At 36.2% G+C, this 18,277-nt stretch overlaps 1 protein-coding gene across 5 annotated transcripts in view; it reads right to left on the bottom strand.

The window, feature by feature from the left end:
* Positions 1-18,277, bottom strand: part of ARHGEF12 (Rho guanine nucleotide exchange factor 12) — a 154,456-nt gene that overhangs the window by 64,126 nt on the left and 72,053 nt on the right. For 3 of the 5 annotated variants that reach the window (XM_011216814.3, XM_011216818.3, XM_034665987.1), the window contains exons 2-4: positions 13,926-13,949; positions 12,138-12,223; positions 10,490-10,546 (exon numbers count right to left, since the gene is read on the bottom strand). In XM_011216814.3, coding sequence (XP_011215116.1) covers positions 10,490-10,546; positions 12,138-12,223; positions 13,926-13,949 — 167 coding nt within the window. The remainder of the gene's footprint in view (positions 1-10,489; positions 10,547-12,137; positions 12,224-13,925; positions 13,950-18,277) is intronic. The other 2 variants (XM_011216821.3, XM_034665988.1) reach the window with 1 other exon arrangement.

Below are 18,277 nucleotides of genomic sequence, written 5' to 3'. Positions count from 1 at the left end.
TCTGATCATAGATCAAGATCTGAAGATCCTGAACTCTGTGTAAGCCAGAGATTTAATACTTTCAGCTTTGCAGCATCTAAGTGTTTCACCAAAAATCAATATATAAAACATGTGAAATAATGCAAGGATATTGCTGGTTGGAAAGTAAAAATTTCTTCAAAACAAGGATTTTTATACAAAGAGCATGACCTTTTAAATAAGTCTGATGTACAAAACAAAGGATATGTTAAAGATTGCATATTAATGAATACATATATTTCTTGCTGTTAATAAAATGTCACAAGTATGTAAACCTGATGCAAATGAAAGCCTGGAATAAGTAGATTACAGTACAGAAAACACGGACCATGAACTTACTCACAATCCTACACAAAAAATTAACTTAAAGCAAATCATGGACCTAAACACAAAGCTACAACTTTTCATAAAAAAATACAGGAGAAAATCAAGACCTTAGGGTAGGCAGAGATCTTTTAGGATGCAAAATGCACCAACCATAAAAGAAAAAAAAAACTAAGAAATTGGACTCAAATTTTTAAATATCTGCTCTTCTAAAGACACTGATAAGAAAATGAAAAGGCAAGGCGCAGAGTGGGAGAAAATATTCATAATACAAATATCTGATAAAGGACTTGCATCCAGATTATATTTAAAAAACAACTCTATAATTCAATAATGGGGGGACACATTTTAAAAAGAACAAAAAATTCTGGGGCACCTGCTTAGTCAGTTAAAGTATGCGACTCCTGATCCTGGGGTTGTGAGTTCGAGCTGCATATTGGTCAAAAAGATTACTTTAAAAAAAAAAAAAAAAAGAACAAAAGATTCAAATAAACACAGCACAAGGAAACATACCCCAATGACCAAAAAGCACATGAAAAGGTGCTCAACATCTGCAGTCATCAGGAAAATGCAAACTAAAAACCACCATGAGGTACCACTGTACACTAACCTGAATGGTTAAAATTAAAAAGACTGATAATACCAAATGTTGACAAGGATGTGGAGCAACTGGAACGCTCATGTATTGCTGGTGGGAGTGTAAAATGGTACAAATACTTTGGAAAACAGTTTAGAAATTTCTTTTAAAGGTACAGAGTTACATATGACCCAGCAATTTCACTTCCAAGAGAAATGAAAACTCAGGTCCACATAAAGACTGGTACACAAATATTCACGGTAGTTTTGTTCCTAAGAGCCAAAAACTAGAAACTACTCTAACATCTATCAACAGATTAACGGATAAACAAACTGTCGTATATCCATTATAATAAAATACTACTTAGCAAGGAAAAAAAAGGAATAAATTATACATGCAACAAACATGGATGAATCACAAAAATATCATGCTAAGCAAAAGAAAGCAGATACAAGAGAGAGTATATACTATATGATTCCAGGGGAGAACAGGCAAAACTAAAGGACAGTAACAAAAAGCAGATTAGTGGTTGCCTAGGGACACAGTGGGGAGGAAGGGTGAGAATGACCACAAAGAGACATGAAGGAACTTTCTAGGGTGATAGAAATGTTTTATATCTTAATTAAGGTAACGGTTACATGAGTGTATTCCTTTGTCAAAACTCATGAAACTGTACATTTAAAAGAACTACAAGTTATTTTATGTAAATTGTACCTTTAGAAAGTTGATTTTCCACATCAAAATTTGTTAGCCCTCAATTCTAGAGACTACTATACACCAAACAGTATTTGAATTAGCAAATTCACCACTCCCACAAAATAGTAAATTGTAATGGGGGCAAAGGAAAGAAACCTATCAGAATTCAATCTTTGACTTAATCAAGTAATTGGGAAAAACTATAACTAGAATGGGTATGAATACATAAAATCAAGGAAGAAGCATTCTTTATTAATTTTTAGTACATAATACAATAAATATAAGAATGAGAGACCCTCAGGATTGAATAAGGACAATGTTTTTACTAGAGTCTTTTAAAATCCATGCCTGGTTTTGGAAACATAAACATTTGATGATCTCCTTTACAATTATCTAAAATTTGAAAATAAATAAGATATTGTGACTTCAAAATAAAAATTAAGACAAATGCAATACAATATAGATTTTTCTCATACTAAACCAATGTTCCCCAGTTCTCCCATCCCACCTGGTAAGAGCTGAATGAAAATCAGTGAATTAAAGGTTTCTAATGGGTTTGCTGTGCTCAGACACTGGGCTTCTTAAACAGACTGTTTTTCTGATCCCTGTAGAGAACAGGATGCTTGTAAAAAATGAGGGAGAGGAGTAGTGGGCATTAAGAGTTTGCTACATTTGGGGGCACCTGAGTGCCTCAGTGAGTTGAGCGTCCAACTCTTGGTTTTGGCTCAGGTCATCATCTCGGGGTTGTGAGATCAAGCCCCACATCAGGCCCACGTTCTGCGAGGAGTCTGCTCAAGATTCTCTCTCCCTCTCCCTCTGCCCCTACGCTCTACATTTGTGTATTTCACTTGTATATAATATCTATTAATTATTTAGCTTAATGCCTGACAAATACAAATTAGGACTCACAAATGTTAAGTATTTTATTATGATTAGGGGTACACTGCCCTTGGATTTTCCTGCTCAGAAATATATTACTCATCTATCCATGCCATAAATTTTAAAAATCAATTAAAAACACTTTCATGTTAAACTCCTATCATTAACGCAAATGCTCCTTAATGGATCAATCCTCATTTATGTCTTTGTCTAAATTTTTTTTTTAACAAACAAGCAAATTAGTTTTGGATGAGGAAGGAATAAAGAAGGGAAATATTATAGAGCAGGGCTTCTTCTAAGAAGGCAACTTTAAAATATAGGAGACAGTAAGGAGGCTTGAAGAAATAAATCACCTTCTCTTGTAACCTTTTCCTAAATATCCAGACCAGGTTAGGTACCACCGTACAGACAGCGCCCCCTATTTACTCCCCTAGTATCATTATCACTCCCAATTGATTATATTTGTTTTTATCCACTCACTAGATTACATGCTTCAAGAATGGAGGGGTTCTATTCTTGTTTACAATCTTATTTCAGGAACTGGCAAATGTTTAGACATAAAAGGAAATTTTTTTTAATTGCTCATGAATTAATAAAAATTAGAAAAGTTGAGGAGTCTAGAGATGGATGAAAGCTCAGAGAGGGAGGCCACTGACACACAGTCAATTTTAGCAAACATGCCTAGGGTCCTAACAGACCGCTAAAAATTGAGTAAATGTAGTAGGATTACTTCAGAATATTGCAAACTTGTTTTCTATGATTCAAAATTGTCCAGCCTGAAAACTTTCCCTCTTAATATCAAAAGGAGATGAGGAACAAAGGATAAGAAGGGAACAGAGAAAAAGCTGTGTGCATATCCTATTCATCCTTCTCCTCTCCCCAACCCTACTACATTGTCCATTTATTATTATTCTATCTGCTAATCTGAGAACCTGATACACTTTTAACATATCAAAGCACACAGAATCATAAGAATCACTAGAACAATACAAAAGGAAAACATGCCTTCCAAATACAGCCAAATCAGAATGTGCGCAATTCAAACTGATGATACTATTCTGTCCTAGGAATCTATGCCATCTGCATAAACTTGGATTTGGGGGTCATAATTAAGTAAACACTAAGCTACCATGCCATTCAAAATTCAAAGATCCAGTTTTTCAAATGCTTAGATCTATGATGTTCCTTCCCATTCAAAATCAAATAGAATGCTTTTTTTTTCCTTGAGAGACATGTTCTACTTGTAGGCCACCACAGAGGATAAATTCTACCTTTCACACCCTTAACACTGAAATCACAAATACTTCACATTGAAATCACTGATACACCAACACTAAAATCACCAAGGACTAAATTATCACATTGCTGAAATGTCCTTTTTGACAAAAATCCACTTTTTTGTTTTAGCAAATTTTCATCGAACATCTGTCTACCAGTTATTTAACATGGCAGCCTGTGGGTGTTGTGAGGAATACAAAACTACTTCAACTGTGTGCCCTCAAAGAACTTAAAATCTTGGCAGGAAAGGACAACAGAGACTTAGGGAAACAAGGGCAGTATCTAATGAAGAATCAGAGTATAGGACAGATAACAGGCCCCACAGGTTTTACAAAAGAAGGGAAAGTTAAAAGAGAAGTCCTAACTCCAAAATAGCCATTTTCACATTTCATTAATTAAAACCAACCAACCAACAAACACCTTCCATCATTTTTACTTTTTCTGGTTTTTACACACACATAAAGTCCATGTTTGTTGGTTGGTTTGTTTTGCTAAATCACTTACTGTCTGTTAGAATTATCATACCATGTGTTTACCTCTGAATATGAGTTTTTATAAGGTCACAAGTCACTTTAATGTGAGCTGCATCCAAGCACTATGTGTGAAGACAGGCAGAGGGTGTCCAAAAGGTAAGATAATGATGAGGCTCAGCCACCCCTGACACTCGGTCATGGTAATACTTCTTCATCCTCATCGTTCTTAGTGCCGCGGAAGATTTCTTCCACAACTATCTACTTTTTAAGGGCGTATGGAGTATAGGTAAATAAGTGCATTATCTCATGAACTTACCACAATTTATTAAGATTCTTCTTTTGTGCTAGACTGTGAACTCCTAGAAAGCAGGCACAGATCCTATTATCTTTGCATCTCTATCCCTTGTCATAGTGCCTGGCATACAGTAGGTACTCAATGACTATTTACTATATAAATTTGAATTTTTCTAGGTACAGGAAATTTTAAATCATACCCAATCACTTTTTAGGAAAAAGTAAAATCACAGCCCTGAAAACATGCAAAGTAAAGAAATATTTGTATAAGGACACTAACCTTCTTCCCTGGCTAAATTCTAACTAAAACAATTTGATTTCCCACCTACCCTAAAATAAGTCCTCTAGTTACCGATACATTTTTATTTATTTCCTGTCTGTTAAGGATTATGCTATTTCACCTGGAAGCCAACAATAGATGTCATGCTTCATATCATCAGTGAAGTAAAAATGTTCTATAAAACTTATATAAATACCACCCTTTCCTAAATTTTATTTTCTCTTTATAACAAAGGACATTTCTTTTTCTTGTTATGACTGTGGTATTTGAAACCAACATAAAACGACTGTTTCCTACTCAAAAAATAATTACCAAGGATGCTATTTTGAAAGTGAAAAAAATTAAGCCTTTGTAAGGCTCTGGAGTGGGGAGGGGAAGAAGTCATAAAAAGGTACTCTGAAAAAGAGGAGAAAGTACTCTCAGATTTCACTGTAATACATTCCTGGAAAAAGCACAACAATAGTACCAAACAGCAAATTATGGAAAACGGAGCGTTCAATATGCGAGGCAACATGCTGAACCTTCCATACTGCATTTATTCTAGTGAAAGCATACTAGTCTTTCTTCACCTTTCATTTTATTACATGACCAAACTTCTCCAAGTCTCACCTCTCAAGAATTAGCTGCAGGGAAGGGTGTGGAGAAAGACCATGTGCAACCTCATAAAAACAGCTCATTTTTAAACTGCTGCCAGACATACATGTTTTATGAGTAAGACCTCAGATAATCCTTTGATTAAGAAGCTTCTGGGTTCTAAATGCACAATGCTGCCAGCAAGAGGAAGCTTTAACTTCCAAGTATGCTGATTTCATTCTTTTAGACTATTAACAGCAGTAAGATTCAGATATCTAAGTTATGTTTTCTTCTGCCTTGAAATTTTTCTAAAAAGAAGAAAAATCCAATCAAGATGAGTCAACAACTTATGTTATCAGTTCTCCTTACTAAAATACTTCATTCTGACATCAATAACACTCATTCAAAACTTATTAACTGAGTGCCTCCACTGTGTCAGGCATTATGGGAGATGCAAAGATGGACAGAAACACAAATATTAGATACAAAGCAGGGTGTGAAAGGTTAGACCACAGAGCAGCGGGGCAAACCTAGGAAAGCCCTGTGTTGGAGGCAGTATTTGAATTGGGCCGTGTAGGATAGAGAGTTATGGGAGGTAAACCATTCAAGACAATGGGAACGGCATGAGCAAAGAAAGAATACCAAGCCATATTTGGAAAGGGAAAATTTGGAGGAGAGGCTGGTACCTATAGGTAAACAATAGCAGAAGTAACAGTATGGATTAAGGCAGAATGATAAACTGGAGGGGTGCCTTGGTGGCTCAGTCGTTAAGCGTCTGCCTTCAGCTCAGGGCATGATCCCAGAGTCCTGGGATCTAGCCCCACCATCAGGCTCCTTCGCTGGGAGCCTGCTTCTTCCTCTCTCACTCCCCCTGCTTGTGTTCCCTCTCTCGCTGGCTNCTGGTTCAAAAAAAAAAAAAAAATCTTAAAAAAAAAAAAAAAAAAAAGAAAATTCACTTTAAAAAAAAAAGAATGATAAACTGGAAACAAATTATAGCACATTTTAATTAACTATTTGTACTTTCCTAGTAAGTGAATGGCCAAATCCTTACTTTAATAATATAATCTAACAGACAGTAGAATGGAGAAAAGGAAGTGAATCAATGTGAAAGAAAATTATGAGTCTATGCAAAGAGTATTATGATACGATGGAAAATTGAACAGAACAATGGCGACAGAACCAAAGAGTGAGGGATGAAAGATAATGTCATGGTGGAATCCACGGACCTGGCCAATTGTTGACTCCTGAGGACAGGGGAAAGAGAGCAGTCAAAAAGAACTTTGAGAAAACGAGACTAGGTGAGTGGCAGAATGGCAGTGCCATGAAAAGAATCAGGGGAATCATGAGTAAGACTGATGTCTAGCCACAGGGAACAAGCATGAATTACACATTGGTCATTCTGAATTTGCAAGATGGTCAGAATTAAAGTATTCAGTAAACAGTTAAAAATTTAAGACTGGGCATAGGGGAAAAGATCAAGGGCAGACGTGCGGGCCACACCTACATCTATAAAAGGGAAAAAGCAATCAGTAAAGAAAGGACAAAACAACTGCAGAGAGAGAAAAGAACCGGATTAATGAAATATTACAGAAACCCAAAAAAAGGATATTAGCATTGCCAATTTGTCAGAGGAAGGTGAGAACTGAGAAAAAGGTGACAGATTTTTAAGCAGGATCTTTGGTTTATCTTCCAGATAGTATGTGTTCAGAAGTCAGACTTCAAGAGGCTAGGAAGTGGGTGACCTATGAGGAAACAGAAGTTTCATGTTGTACAATGCTCTCTGCCAGGCTGAAGAGGAAAGCAGAAAGAATAACTTGGGGACTTTTACCTTTATACATCTGAGAAGGCTGAACTTAAAAAAGGTAAGAATTTTTTAAAAATACACTCTGAAGGGTGCCTGGGTGGCTCAGTCGGTTGAGCATCTGCCTTTGACTCAGATCATGATCCCGAGGTCCTGGGATCGAGTCCCATGGGGGGCTCCTTGCTCAGTGATCTTCCCTCCTGCTCATGATCTCTCTTTCNGCTCCTCTGCTAGGAGCCTGCTTCTTCCTCTCCCACTCCCCCTGCTTGTGTTCCCTCTCTCGCTGGCTGTCTCTATCTCTGTCGAATAAATAAAAATAAAAAATAAAAATAAAAAATCTTAAAAAAAAAAAAAAAACACTCTGAAGTATCCAACCAGGACAGTTCAAGTACTAACAGTTGGCTTCTGTTATGGACTATCGTTTGGGTGTCCCCCCCAATTCATATGCTGGAGCCCTAACCCCTAATATGTAATGGTATTTGGAGGTGAGGCTTTGGGGAGGTAATTAGAATTAGATGAGGTCATAAGAGTGGAGCCCTCATGAGGGCTTAATGTCTTTATAAGAAGAGACACCAGAGAGACTGTTCTCTCTTTACCTGTGCTTGCACCAAAGAAGGACCATGTGAGCACAGAGCAAAAAGGTGGCCATCTGCGAGCCAGGAGAGAGCTCTCGCCTGAACCTGGCACCCTGATCTCATACTTCTAGCCTCGAAAAGGGAGAGAAAATACATTTCTGTTATTTAAGCCAAGTCTCTGGTATTTTGTTATAGCAGCCCCAGCAGATTAAGATAGTTTCAAAAAGACATGGCTTACTTTTTTGTACATAATCCTATCAGCTAGAATCTCTTCATGAAGCCAAGATAGAAGGCAGGAAGAGGCTGCTGTCAAACTCCAACTTCCCCCGCTAACTCTCTCATATCCCACAAAAATCCACATTTCTCCATTATGATATTCATGAGAAAAACAGAAAATTAAGAATAACTGAAATTGTAGATCAGAAACACGATCTGCACATGACCAACAGACTCCAAAAGGTAGAGAGGGAAAAATAAGGAGAAATGGAGTGAATACTGATATACTGCCAGCGCAGAAACTTAACAAGAAAAGTCAACGCAAAACAAACACTTGGTTTTCTTTTAAAACGTGCAAAGTAAATCTATCTCACCAAACAGCTCTAAAAATGGCTAAGACAGTTCAAAATAAATACTTTGTTAAGTGAAGAACTAGTGTTTGTTGAAGTATCGAGCTAATGAATTCTTCCCCAAGACAGTGCAAAATCTCCGAAGTTAGAAGTGGGCGTGGTAAGAATCCTACACCCAGGCAACGTCAGCAGCTGGTATGACTCTACTCAACCATATTCCATTATTTCCTAGCTTTTCTTGATTCCCTAGAGATTCTTTTTCATCTGTGCTAACGGCACAGTCTAAGGATGTCTATTCACACAGGTGATAAAATATTTGTAATGCCAAAGAGATTTAAGCTAGCACACTAACTCTGTTCTATCAAGTCATCCCTTTTATACGTGCTTTTTAAGGACCCATGGCTCAGTACCTTCCAAAAAAGGTATTTCAAGGGTTTTCAAGAAACAAACATACAAAGCCACGCCTTATTTCCCCATTACCACTTAAAAATGTTTCTATTACTAACAAGTGAATGGCATGTCTGAACTAGTGTTAATATTCCTATCACTGAAATATTAACATCCAAATCAAACAGCAAGCCTTTGCATACATACCTATCAACCTAGCATCCAAAGCAAACATCCTAGAATCCAAAGCAAATAGCAAGCTTTTGCATACATACCACAGATCTAGGAAAATGGTGGGGGAGGTGAAATACAACATTGCAAAGGCTACTAGAAAAGAAGGGAGCCAAAAATATAGTGTTCACATCCCTAAGAAGAGAATAAACCATAGGAAGCTCTTTATATAGAACAGAAAGACAGTCTTGAGAAATTCGGAAGCTATTTCTTACCTAGGAGGAGACAAATACTTTGGTATTTGGTACCATACAGCATGGTACACATTCTGTCTTGAACTACTGTATAAGATTTAGCTACACACAAAAAGGCACTGGTCACAAAAACTGAAGCCCAGAACTATACTTATTTATTTATCTAACATAGAAGCAATAACTGGTTTAAAAACCAAACACTGAGGCCTCATAATATTAAAAAGCATGTGATGCTATGGGCTCAAGTGTCAGGAGATATAAATGATAAAATGTCTTAAAGGCAGGGATGGGCACTTTCATGTATTTTTTTGTCCTTTCATGTATGTCAGGCTAGGAAACAGCTACATCTGGGGAAACCGCCATTTGATAGACTTGTGGCTCTTTTAGAGAAGACCCGGTTTTCCTTTGAGGCCAACTCTGGAAACTTCTTAAAAAATATATAACTTATTAGACTTTCAGAGATTATTTTAAAAGTCTTGGTTCCAAGCAGTGTTTCTCCTATTCACTTTTCTCAAAGCACTAATCGGATGCCAAAACAAGGCAAGAAGGCAGGTAAAACTGTGCAGAGGAAAGGGAAAAACATGTATGAACTTCACAAACATGGTTTATATTATCTTTGGAAGACAGGACACAGCCTAGAAATATTAGTGCTTCAATCATCTGTTGCAAAAGTTAACCATTCAGATTAAACTTGCTCTTTGTGAAAATTATTTTTAAAAGGTGTCATTTTGACATTTTCCCATTCAGAATAAGCTTCAGGGAAATTTATGAAAGGCATAAGCAAATTCTTCAAGGCATATAAATAAAATACTTAAGGTATTTTTGCTGTTGTGGATAAATCATACATAAACAGCATTTCCAGATGATGAGGCCAATAAAAAGAATTTAAAAAATCAAATAAAAATTCCAAAGAATTGGTAACACCTCTAAGTCACACCAACACTATGCTTAGAGGGAAAGACTGATGCCATGAAATTCTACATGATCCAAACACAGCAAATGGGACATGGGAAGAAGATGCCAAGAATTCAAAGCCCACCCATGTTATGTGGAGGAAACCAACTCAAACATATTAGACATCATCACTTTCCCATCATACACAAGATAAAAGAGAAGATGGGTCATGTGGCCTACTCTTACTCTACGATGTTAGTTTCTAGCAACCTTAAGCTTCCCAGTGGCAGCCACATTAAAACCCCAGGCTCCCTTTCCCTGCAGTAGGTCATGCCATGCAGAGCAGACACAAGGAAGGCTGCAGTTATTTACTTAAAAAAAAAAAAAAAAAAGAAACAGCATGAAGCAAGCTCCAGAGGTGCAAGGCTGAATTGGCTACATTAGCTTACCATATATCTCGGATCTACTCTCCTCTGAACTAGACTTTGTCTTCTTGGAGGAGCTATCTGCACAGAGCGGGAGAAAAGGAGAGAGATATAGAAAATATGGAGACCAATGTAAGGGGAAAAATTCATGGGGGGGGGGAAAGAATGAATCATGATCAAGTTAAATCGTGCAAAACACAAAGTATGAACATCACAGGTGACAGCACTCAGAACACTCACGAACAGCACAAGTAATGACATATTTTAAAGATCTATTGAAGAAAAGACAGTGCAATAAAAATATCTTCAAACAAAACAACACATGAATAGTCTACAAAATATACCATCTGACAATCATAGAGATGACAAAAGCACTAAAAGCTGAAATAATCTCATTTTGAAGCATCGCGTACCACTTCGCAAAGTCTGTCTTTGGAGATGGGCACACCACAGAGGAATAATACAGAATAAGCCAATCTAACAAGACTCTAGTGTTTACATGAACACAGGGCAGAAACTCATTAACAAGATAATAACTAATCATATTTAAAAAGCCTCTGAGCCCCATGATGTCAAAATTAGGTGTCAGAAATTTAAAAATTATCTTTTAATGGAGATCCAGAAGTTATACCCCACCACCAAAGCCTAAATAAATTGATGATTGGGATTTCATTTTTACCTATGACCCAAGATGCAGGTAAATTATTAGCTATTCACTTCCTATTCTTCCCTTTCTGGATAATATTTGTGATTTTTTTTCAAAATAATGCTTTATACTGAAAGTATGAAACATCTGAGTTAGATACAAAAAATACGCTCTATTAAAAATTGTATTTCTAAACAAAAATATCCAAAAAGATACATTTTATTTATGAATCCATGACGTTAGCAATTACCTACTTTATCTTCTGTCATAGGAACATACAACTCAGTAAAACAGTATGTACACAAAGAACACTTATCAGTTTCAAATGACAAAAGTGAAATCCAGCATTTTTTATAAATTAAATGCTGTGACTTTATAAGGAGAAAGCAAAAGCCCATATTTTACAACAGGAGTTCAATCTATTTGTATGAAATTAAGAATATAACTAGTCAGAAATCTACTAGCATGAAAACCTTAGGAAAGAACAACATGACTTAAAAGACTCTCTGAGAGTTCAGAATATTTTTGACTGAAGAAAAAGTGATCTCTATTCATCTGCTTACTCTAAAATTAGATGATCAATAATCTCTGAAGTTGGATTTTATCTAATACTCCAATTTACCATGATCACACATGAATCTTTAAATGACTACAGAAATCTGTAGTTTTTAGAGCTTTGATTTTATGAGATACTACCCGTTCACACTTAACGATTTATTTTAATACTAAGTCCTTGGTCTGACTAGAATCTCCAATTACAATATAATGACTGTTTTTATTATCGTCATTGTTTTTGAATAAAAGACACTCTACAATGATGCTTCCTAGTGGAATCCATAGCGTTGAATGTTAAAAATGCTGCATTCCTCCTGAAAGCACAGGTTTTATATTATATCATTGAAGAAGAAGGAGAGTCAGAAACAGACCAAACAATAACTCCTGAGGGTTTCAGGTAGTTATATAGCTTAAGCTCAATTATTCTGAACGAAACTATTCTCAATATTCTTTGGGAGAACAGTGTTTTACCTGTAGGATCAAAATCATGTGATGCACTGCGCTCAACTTTCTGCTTCTTATCTGTTGGTGACTCTCGGTTCAAAATACTCCCATGCCTAAATTAAAGTAAAGCAGTCAAATATTTACTACAGGCAAATCAACAGAATAACAACTTAATTTAATTGCAAGTGTGTCTTACAAAGAGAATCCAAGTAATCAGTTTACCTTATACATCCTCCTAAATCTAACTTATATTTTTCAAGAAGTTTTAAATTCAGTCTATGCTATGTGTAATAAAAGAATCCAGTTATTTGGTTATAAAAAGTGCTTAAAAATAATAAAAGTACTATTTAGTATTAAGTCTATTTTATTCTTAGAAATAACTTAAGTTGGGGATGCCTGGGTGGCTCAGTTGGTTAAGGATCTGGCCTTCGGCTCAGGTCATGATCCCAGCGTCCTGGGATCGAGTCCCACATCGGGCTCCTTGTTCAGCAGGGAGTCTGCTTCTCCCTCTGCCTGCAGCTCTCCCTGCTGGTGCTCTCTGTCTCTCTCTCTCTCTGACAAATAAATAAATACAATCTTTAAAAATAAAATAAAATTACTTAAGTTCTTTCAGTTGCTTTCACAGGTTACTATGACTTCCATTGAACAGGTAAGAAAACAGTGCCTGAAAGTAATTCAACACTTTCCCAGGCCTGACCCTACATCTACTATGGTCAGGTTCAAAATCACTGTGTAAATGTAGCATGGATGAGAATAGTTAAAAAAAAAAAAAAAATCAATCTTAGGCAAGCCTCACTAAAGTTCTAGCTACAGAAGTCAGGCAGGGGGGTGCCTGGGTGGCACAGCGGTTAAGCGTCTGCCTTCGGCTCAGGGCGCGATCCCGGCGTTGTGGGATCGGGCCCCACATCAGGCTCCTCTGCTATGAGCCTGCTTCTTCCTCTCCCACTCCCCCTGCTTGTGTTCCCTCTCTCTCTGGCTGTCTCTATCTCTGTCAAATAAATAAATAAAATCTTAAAAAAAAAAAAGAAGTCAGGCAGGCCCAGATGACATTAGAATTATTATTTTTCCTATGGCCTACCCAATTATACTGATCAGATAATGGCAGGGCAGCAAATAAGACCCTCACTGTAATACATACTCTACTAATTAACTGAAATGCCAAGATTAGCATTGGTATCCTGGATCATGCTGTCACTAAAAATGATAAAAGTACTAACATAATTAGGAATGATATACTACTTACATTCTAAATAATATTCATGACAACTAGGATGAGAGAGCAGTGAGAATAAGCACTGAGGAAAAGGCATTTAGTCCCAGGACCTGAATACATATGGAGATATGGCTATGAGCACAGGCATATTTGAACATTTTGGATTTTTTCCTTTACTGTCTTAAAGTAATTAAGACTGATTCAGTTTGCCAAAGTTCATTAACTAAAGACAGCTGTAGCTACCCAAGTGATAAAATACATCAAAAACTGGCAAGCCATTTACACTCCCCAAGCTACTCACAAGTGCAAACAGTCACAATAGATTTTAAAATTAAATCTCTTCATAGGGAGAGACCTTAACTATCAATTTGAACAAACTTTTAAAATGCTTGTATTAAAAACATTGAAAATGTTATCAAAACAATGCTGTCTTCCAGAAAAAATATGCAACACCTGCTATATTTTAAATTTGTAAAACATTTTGATATTTCAAACTACTTAAATCCACATTTTCAAAAGCTACAAAAATCTGCCATAATTTCAAAGGAATGCTTCTAATTAAGATTTAACCTAAGCATATGAAGGGCAACTGAACAACTTACCTTATAGGTTTTTTGAGGGGAAACCTGAAACAAAGGAAAAAGAAAGGAAAGATGTAGTTATTTCAATTATAAGATTGTTATTAAATTTATTCATTCTACTAAATCAGAATAAGAGATTTAAAACTTATGCTAACTTTCCCAAAACAAGATTCAACCAACAGGTGGAGTAAGAAGCTGGATGCTATTTTTAAATAACTCCTTTGTTAAATCTTAAATTGCAGGTGCATTTACCATGAGCTGTCACTGAGTATGGGTTCTCTTTTTAAAAATCTAAATACGAATAGCAACAGTTAAATTTACTGAGGGTTTACTACATGCTAAGCACTATTCTAAGCTGTTGACATGCGCTATCTCACTTAACCCTCAAAAATATCTATAAAGATATTTCCATTTTACAGATTTTTAAAAACTAAGGCAAAGAGAAATATCTTACCATTAAAATACTATAGTTTCCCTAGCAAGGAAAGGTTTCTTCCTGTCCATCACCTCTCCCCATACCCCAAGATATCTGGGTGCTGATACTGCTCTACTGATCTGTGTCTACTACCCTTTGATCATAATCAAATCACAATTCTCATTTATTTATGTGTAGCATTTATAAGAGAAGTCTAGAGAAAATACCATTGTAGAACTACCAGTTACTAAGAATATGTTCCAAAAGTAGAAAGCAAAGGGTACATTTTTTCTTTCTTCAGTTCTATAGGCTATTAAGAACTGCATTTCTTCCTGGATGCCTTTTTTGAAAGAAACATTACTGGAGGCTTCTTGATAAGAATTTGACGTTACACATAAAGTCTACAAGTGTTTTCGGATTTCCTCCCATTCCCCTTTTAGGATCTGTCATTTCAGAAATTACCTCAACCCATGGCATTTTATGTAAAGATTATTTAGCCCGGGTAACAAAAACAGGATTTATTAAGAATATCAATAAAATTGTTAGTTTTTAAAAAAGGTTATTAGTAAACATAGTAAGAAACAAACATAAAACAATGATACTTAAATGACTATTTTATTTATCATGGAGATAGTTTAGTTTTAAAAAACCTCTAAAGTACAAGTTTAATTACAATTTCTTTAACTCCTATATAAACCAGAATTGATCCAGAGAAAAAGACAAAGAATCTAAAAACTTCCATAATAAGTGCATGTTAACTCACAACAAAGTTAGGGATAACAAGGAAAAGAGGTCCTGGGATAAGAGTAAACTGCTCTAGAGAATAGACCAACTGACTACAAAAGATCATCAAATTTTCAGAAATAGGCAGTTCATCCTTACTTGTTGGGGAGTGTGGGGAAGTAGGAATATGTTTTTTTAATTTAGAAATGAACATAGATGCTGGCAGAAAAGAATTCCCAACTGAGTTTCTACAAAGGATAATACCTGCAGTTAGCAACCTTAGCCACTCTTCCTGATAGCCATTATAAAAACTCCGACCCCAAAACAATGCTGCTTGCGTCAGGACTGCAACATCCAGGGAGATTCTGGTAAAGAATCCCGGAAGTTCCCAGACTACTGATTGTAAGTCAGCTTCCTGAGCTGCTTGCTCTTACGAGGGAATGGAAAAGGACGGGAAAGAGGACTATAAAAATGAAACGAAAAGATGAAGAACAAGGACTACTGTACAGAAAAATTTGCTTAACATAATCTACTTACGATATTCTTTTTTTTTTTTTTAAAGATTTTATTTATTTATTTGACAGAGATAGAGACAGCCAGCGAGAGAGGGAACACAAGCAGGGGGAGTGGGAGAGGAAGAAGCAGGCTCATAGCAGAGGAGCCTGATGTGGGGCCTCGATCCCATAACGCCGGGATCACGCCCTGAGCCGAAGGCAGACGCTCAACCGCTGTGCCACCCAGGCGCCCCTACTTACGATATTCTTAAAGTACGGGTGAAGAGCCTCTCTCAAACAAAAATTTTTACATCACAGTACTTTTTCTCTAATCACTAAATTCCACAATTCGCCCAACACTAGGCTGATGAAACAATTCTGGTGCACAAAATCCTCTATTTTCAAGTCCCTGTCCGTTCGGTAACCCAATCATGCAATCGTGACAACCTCCTCTGGTTCTGTATCTATGGGAAAGAGTATGCATCTATGGGAAAGAGCTGTAGTGGAATGCAGAATAACGTTGGGTGTGCTTAATCACATTGTATCTGGCTTTCAAAAATATCATATTGATGACTTGGACATTTAGCCAACAATGAACATGTTTGTGCATACTGACATATGTGTGTATGTCTTTTGCCAAATGTAAGACAAAGTCCAAGTGCCAATATGAAGAACCATAATTTAAAAACGAAAGTGTTGTCAGAAATTAGAGCCATTGGGATAACTAGATGCCCTTATTTTGGACTACCTATACTAAGCATACTTGAATGCCACAAATCCTAACCAAGGGCCTTAAAGGTCACAATTACACTTACCCACTTGACTCAGGATGCCTTTTTCTTATAAGTTCTGAGCTCTAATATTAAAGCCCTACGTAGCACTATAGAAGCTTCCCCAAAGTTTTTATTTTCATACCCCTCCCAATATGTTATTACAGTGTAAAGGGAGCTGTGATTTGGTAATTAAATAACCCAAACCCAATAAATAATATTTGCTTTAGTAAAACTTCCAGTTTTAGCCAGGTTTAACTATACACATACACATACACACACACACACATTTATATATATACACATGTACGCATATTTAACTATATAATACATACATACATATACATGATTTTCTAATTGGGATATCCCCTTAAGACTGTTAAAGAGAATTTCTTCTAGAATAAAAACATTACAAAGGGCCATCAAAGTTTGTACTATCACGTATTTGCTTAAAACATATAGCCTATTAGAAGTCATTTTCTCCATTTACAGACAATTTTTTTGTGAGAAAAGAGCTAGCCTTTGACATTACTCCTGAAAGAAAGTGTCCTGAAAGGAAAAATTGAGATACCACACTCAAACCTTAATTCCTACCCTCTCTCTCTCCTTCAAAGTATTAGATGTTTTTTCTCTTGGGTTTAGTTATGATGAAGAATTTGGGACTCTGGATGGTTCTTCATAAGGGATGACTGAAATGAGGAGAGTTAAGTTCAGGGTCCCTATGCTGGATAATGGGCAAGTTTTCATTAGCAAACAATGTTAGCTACTAAATTTAGAATTCTCAATAATTCCATTGTACGATACATCCTGATCTTAGCAATGTGAAAAGGCAGGATGAAAAGCCTGTGCACCTTGGAATCAATGAAATAAAGCATTAGCTTATTGGAATTCATGCCAGTGAGGAGAGTTTCTAGACAAAGAACTCTGCAAAACAGACTGCAGTTAAGAGAAGTCTAAGGCTCAATCCTCACAAAGCGATGACAAACATCAATGCAAAAAATACAGCATTCCAATACTGTTACAATCAATGAAAACTGCATGTTATCTCAAGGCCTCAGGGACAGGGGCTCCTCAGAAAAAGAATAACGAGGTTTGCACTCTAGTTTCACAATTTAAAAGGTGCTTTTACACTTGTACAAGGTGCTCAGACTCTCCAACAATCTTCTGTAAAATAGTGATAATACCAGTCCCTAACTTACAATTTTGTTTTGAGAATTAGAAAATGCGAAGCATTAAATGAGAAGCACTGCCTAGCACATAATAACCACTTAATTATTACCTGTTAGAACAAAAATAAAATCTGAACTTTAGAGACTTAACTTGAAATTAAGTAGAACAGAAAAATAAACTTAAAGACTAACAATATTCAAATAGGTTTTTAGCTCAGAAAAATCCACAGAAATGCATAATTCAAAGCCAATGATGAAACTATAGGTTTAACTTGCCAAGTCACATAAAATTAACGTCAACACTCAAGTTAACAAACTTCCCAGATGTTGCAGGGTAAGAGAAAAGATCAGGTTACAACCAAAACTTTTAATTTTCTTAGCAAGTAGGGTCAGGGATTTTCTTTTTTTTTAGGCCTGTGAAATTGTGTTGACCATACCTGCCACTTAGCAAGAGAGTCCATTATTTCCGCGTATCCTTTAAAGTATCAAGAATGATTAAGGCATTCCATGTCCTAGATGTAAATCAAGTTTTTTATTTATCTATTTCTACAAAATAACTTAAATAGTCTGAAGCGCAACGCTAAAATTTGAAATTACTCCAACATGAATATGAACCAGCTAGCTCTGGTATTATATCATTTTTCACAAAATAACAAACAAAACAGCTAAAAGGGCATTTGTCTGCAATACATAAGTACCCTTAAGTATAGGGATTTAGAACATACTGCTGACTTCAGCTACACTGTTAAATCAATCTTTAGATCTCTGGACAGTAAGATTCATAGAACCAAAAGTAGTGATG

Source organism: Ailuropoda melanoleuca, chromosome 8 (genome assembly GCF_002007445.2).
Source record: "Ailuropoda melanoleuca isolate Jingjing chromosome 8, ASM200744v2, whole genome shotgun sequence".
Taxonomy (NCBI): domain Eukaryota; kingdom Metazoa; phylum Chordata; class Mammalia; order Carnivora; family Ursidae; genus Ailuropoda; species Ailuropoda melanoleuca.
This window is presented reverse-complemented; position numbering and strand designations above follow the sequence as displayed.